This window comes from Suricata suricatta, chromosome 6, assembly GCF_006229205.1.
Source record: "Suricata suricatta isolate VVHF042 chromosome 6, meerkat_22Aug2017_6uvM2_HiC, whole genome shotgun sequence".
Lineage (NCBI taxonomy): Eukaryota > Metazoa > Chordata > Mammalia > Carnivora > Herpestidae > Suricata > Suricata suricatta.
This window is the reverse complement of record NC_043705.1, coordinates 75,556,406-75,570,980: the sequence shown is the minus strand read 5'-3', so window position 1 is coordinate 75,570,980 and position 14,575 is coordinate 75,556,406. Positions and strand designations below refer to the sequence as shown.

The window sequence follows — 14,575 nt, the reverse complement described above, 5'->3', positions numbered from 1 at the left end:
TAAAACTAAAACAATACCCTTCAACACAACAACTTATTTTCTCACTGGTACAAATAAAAATCACACTAGATTTGAGCTAATTTCTCTTCAGCTTCAGCAGTAAAGCGCAAAAAGATCAAACTGTGAAGGAAATTTAACGTAGGAAGTCATACATTGAAAAAGAACACTTATCAAATTTAGTTATCGAAATCATAAAAATTAAGAGTTTAAAAAAGATTCTCACATTTCTAATACGGTCTTAAGCTGTTCAAGTTTTGACTTGTTTTCTTCAATTTCAGAATCGTCGTTCTGCCCCAGCTCCATAAGAAGCTGTCGGGCAATGTCCAGCACTTCCTAGAAAATCATAAAGAACTGAATTTTTATGGGACTTTGCCATTAGCAATTTATAACCCACAAGAAGTCAAATGCACTTGCCTGTAACTGTTTTGGCTTTTTGAGTTTTAGTTTCCCAGATTTATATCCATCACACTTTTCAAAAAGATCAAAAAATCTTATAAAAGAAAGACAGAGCAGTTAGTCCTTTACAGTAATTAATATTACCACCATATACTTAACACAAATCAATTATAAATGAAGATATGGGACTCGGGGGAGGGGGTCTATGGACTTCAAATACTGTGTGTCCTCTTTTACTATAGAAGGCTGAGTTACAAAACTCAGTATTTTCCTAACCATGAAAAAGTAATAATCACTAGATTATTTTTAAAAGGTTTCTCATGATGGAAACTGAATATCTGATATTGCATATCATATTCTCTGAAGTCACTGCATACATATACATATAAAAATGTTTCAACATATTTATTAGCCAAGTTTAAACATTTTATTATTTCCAAATCAAATACTGTATATAATATTCAGAAATAACAAACTTTTATTATACTCATTTTCTTCCAGAAGGTTGAGAGATTAAGGACCCATAGAAAGCAATATGAGAAAATAACAAACCAAGATTAAACAGAACACCTTAGGATGTTTACACTTTTACAACAGTAAATGAAAGCTGGCTCAGATGGATAATTTATGGATATTGCCACAATAATTTGCAGATGCTGATAATATATAATTACTTTAAATGGATTTTGTCTGCATCCAGTGGTTTAAATTAATGGCCAAGAAAAGGGAAAACAGTTTTCCAATATGATATATTATCAAAATAGCTAATCACCGATCAGAAATCTTAAATTATCTCCTAAGTGTTAAATTATTTCCCTTTAAACATACTTTTGATGCCTCACTTCCATTTTCATTTTTTGTTTTGGTGTTCGATCCCCATGACGTATCACAGCTATGACACATCTGAGTTCCATCCTAAAATAAAATAAAAGTTCTCAATTTTCTAACAAGGATTTGTGTTATACAATTCAGACTAACACAACATCTCATTATTTCTTTGGAGCCATCTTTTACCATTTCAAGAACTTTCCTATGATGATAGTACTTATAACAAGCAGTCAATTTTATCAAATCCAATCTTAAAAAGATTTTAAGAAATTGGAGGGGGAGTAATATTAAGCTATATATATCAGCTTCCTCTCTAGAAATGACTATACTAACTTTGGAATGAAAGTAAACAAATGACAATCCTGGAACTTCATTAAATACTTGGTCTGTAGCAGAAGTCATTATAGACTGAGATTTCATTAAATCAAAATAAAATAAAGCTTTACTTAATAGCTGCTATATTTATTTTGCCCTTGTTAGAAGAACAACTATTTCAAAATCAAATTACTACAAGATAAAACTGTCTTAGAAAGTATACTAGGGTATAATTTAGTGTTTGCCAAATATAGGCCACAGAACACAACACTGCAGGATTTTAATAAGTTATCTAAATGTTTTTATGTTAAACAGTTTGAGAACACTAGTTTAAAAACAAAATTAAATATTTTTGTTCCTCCACCCTGACCAGCCTTCTCAGAATATTTAACCTGCTAATGTAAACGTCTAAGCTGTGAATATGAAACATTTGGGCAACCACCTGAGTAGCAGGTGAGTTTCAAGCAGTAATTTTCACTAGCAGAATATTATAAAACACTGACAATATTGGTCTAATTAATTTACCTCAGGATATATCCAAATATATTTTCTTATAGAATAAGAGTTTAACAGCCGTACGACCACGGACTATGAACTTTTAAGTGACATACCTGTTGGTACCTCCTTTATTTATATGGCTTAATTCTCTAGTTCTATAATTATCCAAGCATTTTTCAGAATTTAATTTTTTAGGACTTTATTTTCAACAATATAAAAGATTTTTAGTCTAGGTGGACCCTTGCAAAACCATATAATCTATTTCTCCATCTGCAGAGTGAATTATATGAAAACATACACAGTCAAGTGTCCAATGACCATTTAGAAATTTAATCTTTATTGTAATAGCAGAGACTGATGTACAAAACCCAGGAATTTCTAAATGAATATACTCAAACTTACATAGTTCCAGATGTAGTTGGTACAATTGGGATATCTTCAGCTTCTAAGGGGATTGACCAGGGGATGTGAAATTGTGGAGCAAGCTCTCGCATTACAATATTGCTTTGATATAAAAATAAAAAAATAAAATTAATTTAAAACAAACCTCAATATTTAATGACTAATGATACACAATCACTGAAGTTAAAGTCAAACTAGTGATTCTGTGATTATAGCACATAAAAAGTAACTCAAAGAATCAATCCTGATAAAGAAAAATTAGATCAGCAGTATCAGAACACACTAAACTGGTATATCAGAACACACTAAGAGATACCATAAATTTGGAATTATTATTTACTTTAGTTTTAAAATATAAATCATAGAGGATTCAAATAGATCACTGTAACTACATCATATGCGATTACAGATACAATCTGAAAACCAAGATTGTTTTTTCTTTATGGCTACAGATCTTTTCTTATACATTTGATTGATCGCTTTTGAAGTTACTCTAAATACCACAGCTCTTTTCCTAGAGGGAAAGGGGAGGGAGAGAGACAGTAAATATCTTAAGTAGACTCCAAGCTAAGCATCACATGATGCTTGACTTGAGGTGAAATCAAGATGCTTAACTGACTGAGTCACGCAAGTGTCCCATGACAAGACATTTTAAAGTGTACCTTTCCTGTGGTTCTGTCATATATACTTTGAAGTGGTTTAAAAATATGTCTTATGAATCTTCTAAGTCAAAGTGTAAGAAAATAGGTCAAAGAATATAAAAATGGTATTTCTACATGCAGTAATTTCTTTTGGATTCACTGATAATCTCATGGGATTATCTTTAACTAACATGTTTGTAGAAAGCAGTATCATTCAAAAGAACCTTGAATTCCAAATATTTCCATTTTACTCTGGTTACTTATTTCATGAATGTTCATTTGGTACCTTAAAATAGGAGAATGAAACCTTTTCAATTATAATTATGTATCAAAACCTTGAGGGACAAAGTAACCTAACAAATCAGCTGTTTTAACTAATAATCACTGTGTAATACTTCTAAATCTATAAAGTTAAAATATCTTTAAGATTTCATCTATACAGATCCTAAATTAATCTTCCTTTGATAACCTGAAGTACAATTCAGGATTTGTCATGGTTCTTTGGAGATGTCATTTTGTGAACGTTGGTTTTTACTCTAGAGTGCTTAGAAGATCCTCATCATTTGATGTTTACAATTATTTGGTTTCTGAAGAGCTACTATGCATTGGCTGTAACAAAGGTGTAGAAGAAAAATTAAAAAAAAAAAAAACTTACCCAAGTATTTTTGCACAATCATCATAATACTTCATGGAATTTTTCACAAAACTGAAGCCATTGACATCACAGACATAGGACTGTCCATTGGCCCGTAACAAATCAAAACCACAAACTGTTTGCTATTTAAAATAAATTATAAGCCTTAAAGTTACATTTTAATTAGGACTCACAGTGTTCTAGTCTTATTACAACATATCAAATTTTATTAATGGCTAAAAATGTATCACTCCATATTACTTTACTTCACAGTAAGTAATGAAATTACTCATTTGTAACCTGAGTACTTCGAAAATATATAAAACATACTATATGATTATTTTAGTTCCATACCATGAAATAGAGAACAGTAATGCTCTAGTCAGTAGAGAGGTCAAAAAGTAGCATCTGTACCAGGAAGTTCTTCAAGTTATATATAATTTAAAAAGAAGAGTAAAAAATCTTAAAGACTTTGTAGAATTTTGTGGTAGAAAAAATTGTATCACTTTAATCCAGAAAAAAAAAGCAAGAAGGAAAAATAGTTTTGAATATATGTTACAGAGGAAATGTCCAATTATCTCTATGAATCTTTTTTAAAGAAAGATTTATTTTTAAGTAATCTCTGCACCCACTGTGGGGTTTAAGCTCATAACCCTGAGATCAAGAGTTGCAGACTATAAACTGAGCCAAGTAGGTGCCCTTCACTCTGAATCTTTTAAAGCTTGACAACTATACCCTTGTGAGCACTTGAAATAAATAAAATACATTTTATTTGGGAGAAGAAAACCATTCCAAGGCATAAGTCTCCTACTCAGGCTCCAGGTATTTTCTAACTTCTGCATTTTATATTCGAATCATGCCACACTAGCATAAACATGATTTTAAGTCATGCCTTTTGGTATCCTGGTATTACAGAGTTAAAACAACTCATATAAAGCTCTTAAAGTATACTTATAGGCTACTATTCCATCCATAAAAGTGAATTCAAATTATTAAGACATACAGTATTATTTAATAACCAGTAATACATACTAGTCTTTACATATAACTTAGGACTTCAAAAAGGTGAAGTTTATCCTTTGTTAGATGTATGTTGTACTACTTCTATGTAAATCTTTACCGTACAGGAGTTGAAGCCTAATGATATAGACTGAGGGAACTAGGCAAATGTCAGAAGTAAAACGTTTTCTTCAAGAACTGTATTTGTATTGCTCTCACAAACACATTTTATCATATGTAATAAAAAGGCTAAAGGACGTATTGCCAAGGCTAGAGGACTACTAAAAATCTTGTTTATCATTTATCATCAAATGATTGTTTATCAATTCTGAGTAAATAGTACTTGCAACCAGTCGTTTTTACCATGTTAGACACTATCTCTAAACACTGGTTAATGCTACTGTTTTAGTTAAGTTTTCCTCCATCATTTTAATTTCTGAATAAATTGACAAAATTCCCTTTATTTAACAGATAAACTAGAGAGAAACAAAGAGCTTCATTTATCATATGTTCTTATTAATGGCACTGCAAGAATTCCCTGAAAAGTACATAAGCCATTTAAATATACCATTTTTATTTTTTCATTTTACTTTTCCCATTAAATGCCCAAATAACATTTCTTTTACTCAAAAAAGACAACTGGAATTTCTTTTACAGGAGCCTGTGTGGCCTATAAAACATCTTACCTTGAAAGCAAGGCAGACTTTCCAAGCAATCAATTTCTCCCGTGCATTGAGAATAACAGGGTATCTAACTTCTTTTCCCTCACTATCTCGTTCCACCTTGCCATCCAGTGCTGGAGATTTTCGAGCTTCAGCATGAGCATAATCTGGACCCACTGTATAAACCTTTCGTAAAAGTTAAAATACATAAAAAACTTTATATTATTATTTAAAATGTATTTAAAAAGCAGACAACAAATTAAAAATAAAAAATAATCAGTAAAATTATACTTCAGTCTCCAGACTATTCGTTTCACCCTTTATCTCTTTCATATGACAAAATTTTCAATACCTTGGAAAAGTTATAAACAATTAATTACATGGCAAAACTGGTAAAGTGAAGTTCTGTTCTTTATAGAGAATAATTATGCTGAGTATTATGAGGGAACACTAGGTTGTATATGATGTGGTATTTTTCAAATTGTTTTAAGTTTAACAAAGGAGAGGTACAAATAATTATAAAAACATTATAAAAGGAAATAATGGCCCAAAGAAAGTTTAAAAAATTGGGGGTGGTAGTGAGGGACAGCATAAAATGAAAGGCAGATAAGAGAGGGAACAGCACTCTAACCACAGGTAATTAACACAGAGGCATTAAAGAGCATGACGCATTCAGAGAAGAGTAAGTTATTTAGTATAGTTTATACTGTAAGAAATAAGGTTCATAGAAGACAAAAATATCCTGTATGCCACACTTATGAACCTGATTATTATCCTATGGTCAACAAAATCCACAAGAGAATTTTTACAGAGAGGTTCATGATCAGGTTTATACCTTAGACAGAGGCTGGCTGAAGGGAAAGCAATTAAGACCTTACCTGCCACTAAAAGAAGACCAACATATTTTTATATTATCCTACAGTTATTGCAGATCTCAAAACATCGTTGATGCTAATCAATGCTTAAAACTGGTGGCTATTAGACCTTTACTCACTATTTTATTATTTAATGTCCTTTAATTAAAAAAAATTTTTTTTAATTTTATTTTTGAGAGACAGAGATAGTGCGAGCAAGGGAAGGTCAGAGAGAGAGGGAGACACAGAATCTGAAGCAGGCTCCAGGCTCTGAGCTAGCTGTCAGCACAGAGCCCGACGCGGGGCTCGAACCCACAAACAGTGAGATCATGACCTGAGCCGAAGCCGGATGCTTAACTGAATGAGCCACCCAGGCGCCCTATTTAATGTCCTTTTAAAGAGGCATACATGTTATTACATCACCAAGTTGGTTTTTGATTATTTTCATAACTATATTTCAATAAAATTTGTGTCCTTGGCAATCCTGTGTTAAGTATTTAAGAACATTATTCTAAAAAAAAAAAAAAGGTCCATAGGCTTCAGACTGTCAAAGGCATTGATAATACAAACCAGATTAAGAATCCCTAGTCAGATCAAGAGAAAAACAAGGACGGCAAGATTGCGGAGAAGAAGGGAACACTTACCTCCAGACGCATGCAACCATCAAACTGAAAGGAATGAAAAGTCACAACTTTCTTTTTTTTTTAATTTTTTTTTGTTTTATTTATTTTTGATACAGAGAGAGACAGAGCATGAGAGGGGGAGGGGCAGAGAGAGAAGGAGACACAGAACCGGAAGCAGGCTCCAGGCTCTGAGCTAGCTGTCAGCACAGAGCCCGATGCGGGGCTCCAACCCACGAACGTGAGATCTGACCTGAGCCGAAGCCGGAGGCTTAACCGACTGAGCCACCCAGGCGCCCCCACAACTTTCTGATCTCCAGGAGCGGAGTGGCGCGCACTGACCCGTTATTCATATCAGCTTCACGGATGCCGGAGTGAGTGAGTGAAAACTTGGGAAAAGAGGCTCTGCGGCAGGGAGCGCTGGCTAAAGCTGAGCTGGGAAAGAGAGTGCCCAGAGACAGTCCCGGCCGCAGAGAGCGCGGGTCCAGAGGCTGCACAGTACCGTGCAGGGCCGCCAGTGCGCAGGACGGCTGTGCAGGTTGGCAGAGAATTCTGAGAGCTGCGCGAGCAGGCCGTGCTGCACAAGAAGCTGGGTGCAAACCAGCCTCCGGGGAGGTACAGAGCCGAGGGGAAGAGGAGAGACTGAAAGGAGACTTCAGCCCGCGGCGCCACAGAGAGACAAACTTTCCTTTTGCAGCCGCTGGGTGCAGGGAGAGAAATCCCACCCCCTTAGCGGCTCGTGATCCGGTGGACCCTGCAGCCAGCAGACCTCAGGTGGAGCCAGGGAAGGGCTGGCGCTCCAATTCCCCTGCGCAGTCCCCACCAGAAAACCGCCTGGCTGCCAGAGGTTATTTTAATTGTGGCGGAAACAATAAAGTGGGTAGACTAGGGTTTGAAGGCCTAGCGGACCTTAGAAAACTGAAACAATCTGACCCACCGGGGGCTTGGGGAGGTTGGACTCAAGAGATTGGCTGGCAATGCATGGTGTGAGAGGGACTTGAGGCGCCGCCATTGTTCTCCCTGAATCCACTAAGGCGGGGCCTCAGAGACCAGGCAGAGACCGACCTACCCACATCGAACCGCGCCCATCCCCGCTGGAGGGCTGGACTCCTCTTTTCATGCTATTTTTTTACCTTTCCTTAATTTTTTCTTTCTTAATTATTTTTAATTTTTATTTTTTTATGATTTTTTCTCTTGTTTTCTCTTTTCTATTTTCCTATTTCCTCCTTTTCTCCCTTTTCACCCTGGAGTCTGGGAAAGACCAACATTTAAGCACTGCTGTGATTAGATCAACCCTTACCATCCAGATATTTTTCCCATATCTCATTCTTATCTCTCTCCTCCACATGTTTTAGGCCCTCAGACTGTCCTTTCTCTCTGGCTGTCTCTGTCCTCCCGTTTCTTTCCCGCTCCCTTTTTTTCCTTTCCCATTTGGTTTGCTTGTTTACCGGATCTGTCAGTGCATTTGCGTGCTTGTGTTCTCTGTGTGTTTGTCTGTCTGTTTTCCTTTTCAGGGCTACCTCAAGAAACAGGCCAAAGCACACATAGTGGAAAGTCTCAAAAATCCCTGAGTAAGGAAATATATTAATTACAAGCACAACAAGAGAAACTGAGAGACACCGTTAAAAGAACATCTCCTGAAACGACAGTCCCTGGACAGAGTCTCCTTTAATAGAGCCATACGAACAGGCACACAGTGCAGAAAGAGCTTTTAAAACTGGTAAGAGACAGAAAGCTAGCCAAAATGATGAAATGAAAGAACTCTCCTCTGAAGAAATTCCAGGAAGAAATCACAGTGACAGAACTGCTCAAAACAGACACAAGCAACATAACTGAACAAGAATTTAGAACAATTATCATAAAATCAATTGCTGGGCTTGAAAAAAGCATAGAAGCTGTCAGAGAAGGTATTGAGACAAAGACTAGGAACCTTCAAAATTGCTGTAACGAGTTAAAAAAGGCTATAAATGAGGTGAATAATAAAATGGAGGCTGCCAATGCATGGATTGAAGAAGGAGAGGGGAGAATAAGTGAATTAGAAGACACAGTTATAGCAAAAGAAGAAGCCGAGAAAAAGAGATAAATTAATACGGGAGCATGAAAGGAGAATCAGAGACCTGAGTGATACAATCAAACAGAACAATATCTGTATCATAGGAGTTCCTGAAGACGAAGATAAAGACAGAGGTCCTGAAGGGGTGCTGGACCAAATTATACACGAAAATTTCCCCAATCTGGGGAAAGAGAAAGACACTGAAATTCAAGAGACACACCGAACTCCCCTAAGACATAATGTAAACCAATCTTCAGCAAGACATGTCATAGTGAAACTGGCAAAATATAAAGATAAAGAGAGAATTCTGAAAGCAGCTAGGGATAAAAGGGCCCTAACATACAAAGGGAAACCTATCAGAGTGGTTACAGACCTATCTACTGAAACTTGGCAGGCCAGAAATGAATGGCAGGAAATCTTCAATTTCAATGTGATGAACAAAAAAAAATATGCAACCAAGAATTCTTTATCCAGCGAGCCTGTCATTCAATATAGAAGGAGAGATAAAGGTTTTCCCAAATAAACAAAAGTTGAGAGAATTCATTACCACCAAACCAGCCCTACAAGAAATCCTAAGAGGGACTCTATGAAAGAAAGGTAGCAAGAACTATAAGACACCAGAGACATCAATACAAACGTGAGCCCTACAGAGAACACAATGAATCTAAACCCACATTTTTCAATAGTAACACTGAATTTAAATGGACTGCTCTAGTCAAACAACACAGGGTAGCAGAATGGATCAAAAACCAAAATCCATCTATTTGCTGTCTACAAGAGACTCACCTTAGACCTGAAGACATCTTCAGATTGAAATTAAGGGGATGGAGAAATATTTATCATGCGACTGGACGCCAAAAGAAAGCTGGAGTAGCCATACTTATATCGGACAAACTGGACTTTAAAGTAAAGGCAGTAACAAACGATGAAGAAGGATATTATATAATAATTACAGGGTCTCTCCATCAGGAAGAGCTAATAATTATGAACATCTATGCACTGAATTAAGGAGCTCCCAAATACATAAAACAACTAGTCGCAAACAGAAGCAATCTTATTGATAAGAATGTGCTAAATGCAGAGGACTTTAATACTCCACTTGCAACAATGGGTAGGCCAACCAGACAAAAAACTCACTAAAGAAACAATGGACCTCAATGGGACACTGGAACAGATGGAATTAATAGATATATTTAGAACTCTGCATCCCGACGCTAGGGAATTCACTTTCTTCTCGAGTGCACATGGCACATTCTCCCAAGACTGATCACATACTGGGTCATAAAATAGCCCTCCAAAAATACAAAAGAATTGAAATCATACCATGCACACTTTCAGATCACAATGCTATGAAACTTGAAATCAACCAAAGGAAGAAGTCTGGAAAAACCTCCAAAAATGTGGAGATTAAAAACTACCTAGAAGAAATGGACAAATTCCTAAATGCACCCGCATTACCAAAATTCAAACGAGAAGAGATAGAAAACCTGAACAGACCTATAACCAGTGAAGAAATCGAATCAGTTATCAAAAGCCTCCCAACGAATAAAAGCGCAGGGCCAGATGGACTCCCAGGAGAATTCTACCAGACATTTAAAGCAGAGTTAACACCGATCCTTCTCAAGTTATCCCAAAAAATAAAAATGGAAGACTTCCAGACTCATTCTACGAAGCGCATATCACTTTGATTCCTAAGCCAGACAGAGACCCAACAAAAAAAGAGAACTACAGGCCAATATCCTTAATGAATATGAATGCAAAAATACTCAACAAGATACTAACAAATCGAATTCAACAGCATATAAAAAGAATTATCCATTATAATGAAGTGGGATTCATTCCTGGGTTACAGGGCTGGTTCAATATTTGCAAATCCATCAATGTGATACATCACATTAACAAAAAAAAAGATAAAAACCATATGATCCTGTTGATAGATGCAGAAAAAGCATTTGACAAAATACAACATCGCTTCTTAATAAAAACCCTTGAGAAAGTCGGGATAGAAAGAACTTACTCAAATATCATAAAAGCCATTTCTGAAAAGCCCATAGCTAATGTTATACTCAATGGGGAAAACCTGAGAGCTTTCTCCCTGAAAGAAGGGACATGACAGGGATGTCCACATAATGGACATAGTGTTTAACATAGTGTTGGAAGTCCTAGCATCAGCAATAAGACAACAAAAGGTAATAAAAGGCATCAGAATCAGCAAAGAAGTCAAACTTTCACTTTTTGCAGATGACATGATACTCTATATGGAAAACCCGATCGACTCCACCAGAAGCCTTCGAGAACTGATCAATGAATTCAGTAAAGTTGCAGGGTACAAAAATCAATGTAAAGAAATCAGTTGCATTCTTATACACCAAAAATGAAGCAACAGAAAGAGAAATCAAGAAACTGATCCCATTCACAAATGCACCAAAAATCATAAAATACCTAGGAATAAACCTAACCAAAAAGGTAAAAGACCTGTATGCTGAAAACTATAGAAGACTTATGAAGGAAATTGAAGAAGACACACAGAAATGGAAAAACATTCTGTGCTCATGGATCAGAGGAATAAACATTGTTAAAATGTCATTATTACCCAAAACAATTTACACATTCAATGCCATCCCCATCAAAGTTGCACCAGCATTCTTCTCAAAGCTAGAACTATCTTAAAATTCATACAGAACCACAAAAAACCCTGAATAGCCAAAGTAATATTGAAGAAAACCAAAATGGGAAGCATCACAATCCCAGACTTTAGCCTCTACTACAAAGCTGTCAACATGAAGACAGCATGGTATTGGCACAAAAACAGACACATAGACCAATGGAATAGAATAGAGAGCCCAGAACTGGGTCCACAAATGTACGGCCAATTAATTTTTGACAAAACAGGAAAGATTATCCAATGGAAAAAGACAGCCTCTTCAACAGGTGATGTTGGGAGAGCTGGACAGCAACATGTAGAAAAATGAAATTAGACCACTTTCTTACACCATTCACAAAAATAAACTAAAAATGGATCAAGGACTTGAATGTGAGACAGGAAACCATCAAAACCCTAGAGGAGAAAGTAGGAAATAGCCTCCTTGACCTCCACCGCAGCAATTTCCTCCTAGACACATCCCCAAAGCCAAGGGAATCAAGAACAAAAATGAACTATTGGGACCTCATCAAGATAAAAAGCTTTTGCAATGCATAGGAAACGATCAAAAAAACTAACAGGCAACCGACAGAATGGGAAAAGATAGTGGCAAATGGCATATCAGATAAAGGGCTAGTATCCAAAATCTACAAGGAACTCACTAAACCTGCAAAACGAATTACCCAGCGAAGAAATGGGCAGAAGACCTAAACAGAAACTTCTCCAAAGAGGGCATCCAGATGGCCAACAGGCACATGAAACAATGCTCAGTGTCACTCATCATCAGGGAAATACAAATCAAAACCACACTGAGATACCACCTCACGCTGGTCAGAGTGGCTAAAATGAACAAATCAAGAGACTATAGATGCTGGCGAGAATGTGGAGAAACAGGCACCCTCCTACACTGTTGGTGGGAATGTAAACTGGTGCAGCCGCTCTGGAAAGCAGTGTGAAGGTTCCTCAAAAAACTATCCATAGAACTCCCTTATGACCCAGCAATAGCACTGCTAGGGATCTAGCCAAGGGATACAGGAGTGCTGATGCATAGGAGCACATGTACCCCAATGTTCATAGCGGCACTTTCTCCAATAGCCAAATCATGGAAAGAACCTAAATGTCCATCAACTAATGAATGGATCAAGAAGATGTGGTATATATACAATGGAGTATTACATGGCAATGAGGAAGAAAGAAATATGGCCATTTGTAGCAAAGTGGATGGACTTCAAGGGTGTATGCTAAGCAAAATAAGTTAGGCGGAGAAGGGATAGATACCATATGTTTGCACTCATAGGTCTAACAGGAGAAACCTAACAGAGGACCATAGGGGGAGTGGGAAAGAGAGGGACATAAAACCTGAGTACTGAATACTGAGAATGAACCGAGGGCTAAAGGAGGAGGGGAAGGGTGGAAGAGGGTGATGGTCATGGGGGGGCACTTGTGGGGAGAAGCACTGGGTGTTATATGGAAACCTATTTGACAACAAACTATTATAAAAATAAATATCTAGTAAAAAAAAAAAAAGAACCAGAATAGAAGATAGATATAGTTAATTAAAGGGTAATCTTTTTTTCTATTGCCATCAGTAAACTAAATACAAAATTAAAAGATACTGTAATCATTCCTACCTTTACATCAGTACCATCAGTGGGCATAAACTCTTCATATATATATGAGCCTGTTTTTCGTACATTGCTTTCTGGGGAATAAACACTACTTCTACTGCCAATCTGAAAATGAAAAATGTCCATACATATAAAAACTAAATTTTTCATCTCATTTTAGTAATATAACCTTTCACCATCTATTTCCATCTTAGATATTTCCGAAAAAACTTTCTGGTGCACAAATATTTAAAAACATTTACTATGTAATTGATGCTGTATTATTTTCTACAGTAATTATAACTTGTACGTAAGTTAAATAGCATAAAAATACAATGAATGGTAAGAATAATGTTTCTTATATTCAATCATGTTGTTCCGTGTAGCCCTGCTCACTTTGTCTACCGTAGAACTTCCCACTGTGTAAGTACACAGCATTCATTCATTCCATTAATAGATATTTAGGTTGTTTTCTAAGCTTTACTCAGTAGAATGGTTTTGCTTTGAACATTCTTATATGTGTCCCATGTGCAAGAGGGTTTGTAAGGTATATACTACAAGTAGAATTATTAGGTGTTAGAATTACTAGGTGCTAATATTCAACATACAAAGATAATGCCAAAATCTTTTATGGATGTTTTAACAATTTAGAGTCCCTCTAGCACATGTATGAGTTTCCATTGCTCTACGATAAGTGGTATTTACTACACTTCATATTTGCCACTCTAATAGATATAAAATAATATCCCACTGAGTTCTTACTTTGCATTTCCATGAATATACATGTGCACGCATTTTTAATCTTAACGCATTGTTAAATTATATTGCTAAGAGGTTATAATAATTTGCATTCCTGCCAGCAACATTTGGGCTTGGGCTTGTTTTCCAACTATCTCAATCTTTTAGATCTTTGGCCATCTACAAAGTAATTCAATGTCCTTATCTTTTAGACCTGATTTGCATTTATTTTATTACCAGTGCAATTTTGAGCATACTGTCATGTATCTGAAAATTATTAGTTATTACTTTTGTCTATGAATTATCCATCTTGGGGGCTGTTTTCTTTTTTCTTATTTTTAAGTAGGCTCCATGCCCAATGTGGGGCTTAAATTCATGACCTTGAGTCTCATGCTCTACCAACTGAGCCAGCCAAGGGCCCCAAGGTGCCATTTTTCTTAAAGACTGCTGATCTTTACCTGAATTTCTCATAAGCCAGACACATAAATGGAAGGTACAAAGGTAATCAAGTAATATTCTTCATAATTTGTAGCTAGAAATTTTTCATACATAACATTAAATAACTAAAATAATCCCTTGCTTTTCTAACAAAGAAGGTATCAGTTTTCATTTATTCCTAAATGATACATTCTTACTGTCTTATTTCTGTTAAATACTTGATCACTTTTAGTAAAATTTGCACAAAGT

General features: G+C 36.1%; 1 protein-coding gene across 13 annotated transcripts in view; it reads right to left on the bottom strand.

Moving 5' to 3' along the window:
* PPIP5K2 (diphosphoinositol pentakisphosphate kinase 2) overlaps positions 1-14,575 on the bottom strand; it is a 66,669-nt gene that overhangs the window by 40,516 nt on the left and 11,578 nt on the right. For all 13 annotated transcript variants that reach the window (XM_029942648.1, XM_029942649.1, XM_029942652.1 and 10 more), the window contains exons 7-13: positions 13,175-13,276; positions 5,400-5,561; positions 3,736-3,857; positions 2,440-2,541; positions 1,225-1,311; positions 415-490; positions 224-333 (exon numbers count right to left, since the gene is read on the bottom strand). In XM_029942648.1, the coding sequence (XP_029798508.1) occupies positions 224-333; positions 415-490; positions 1,225-1,311; positions 2,440-2,541; positions 3,736-3,857; positions 5,400-5,561; positions 13,175-13,276 (761 nt within the window). The remainder of the gene's footprint in view (positions 1-223; positions 334-414; positions 491-1,224; positions 1,312-2,439; positions 2,542-3,735; positions 3,858-5,399; positions 5,562-13,174; positions 13,277-14,575) is intronic.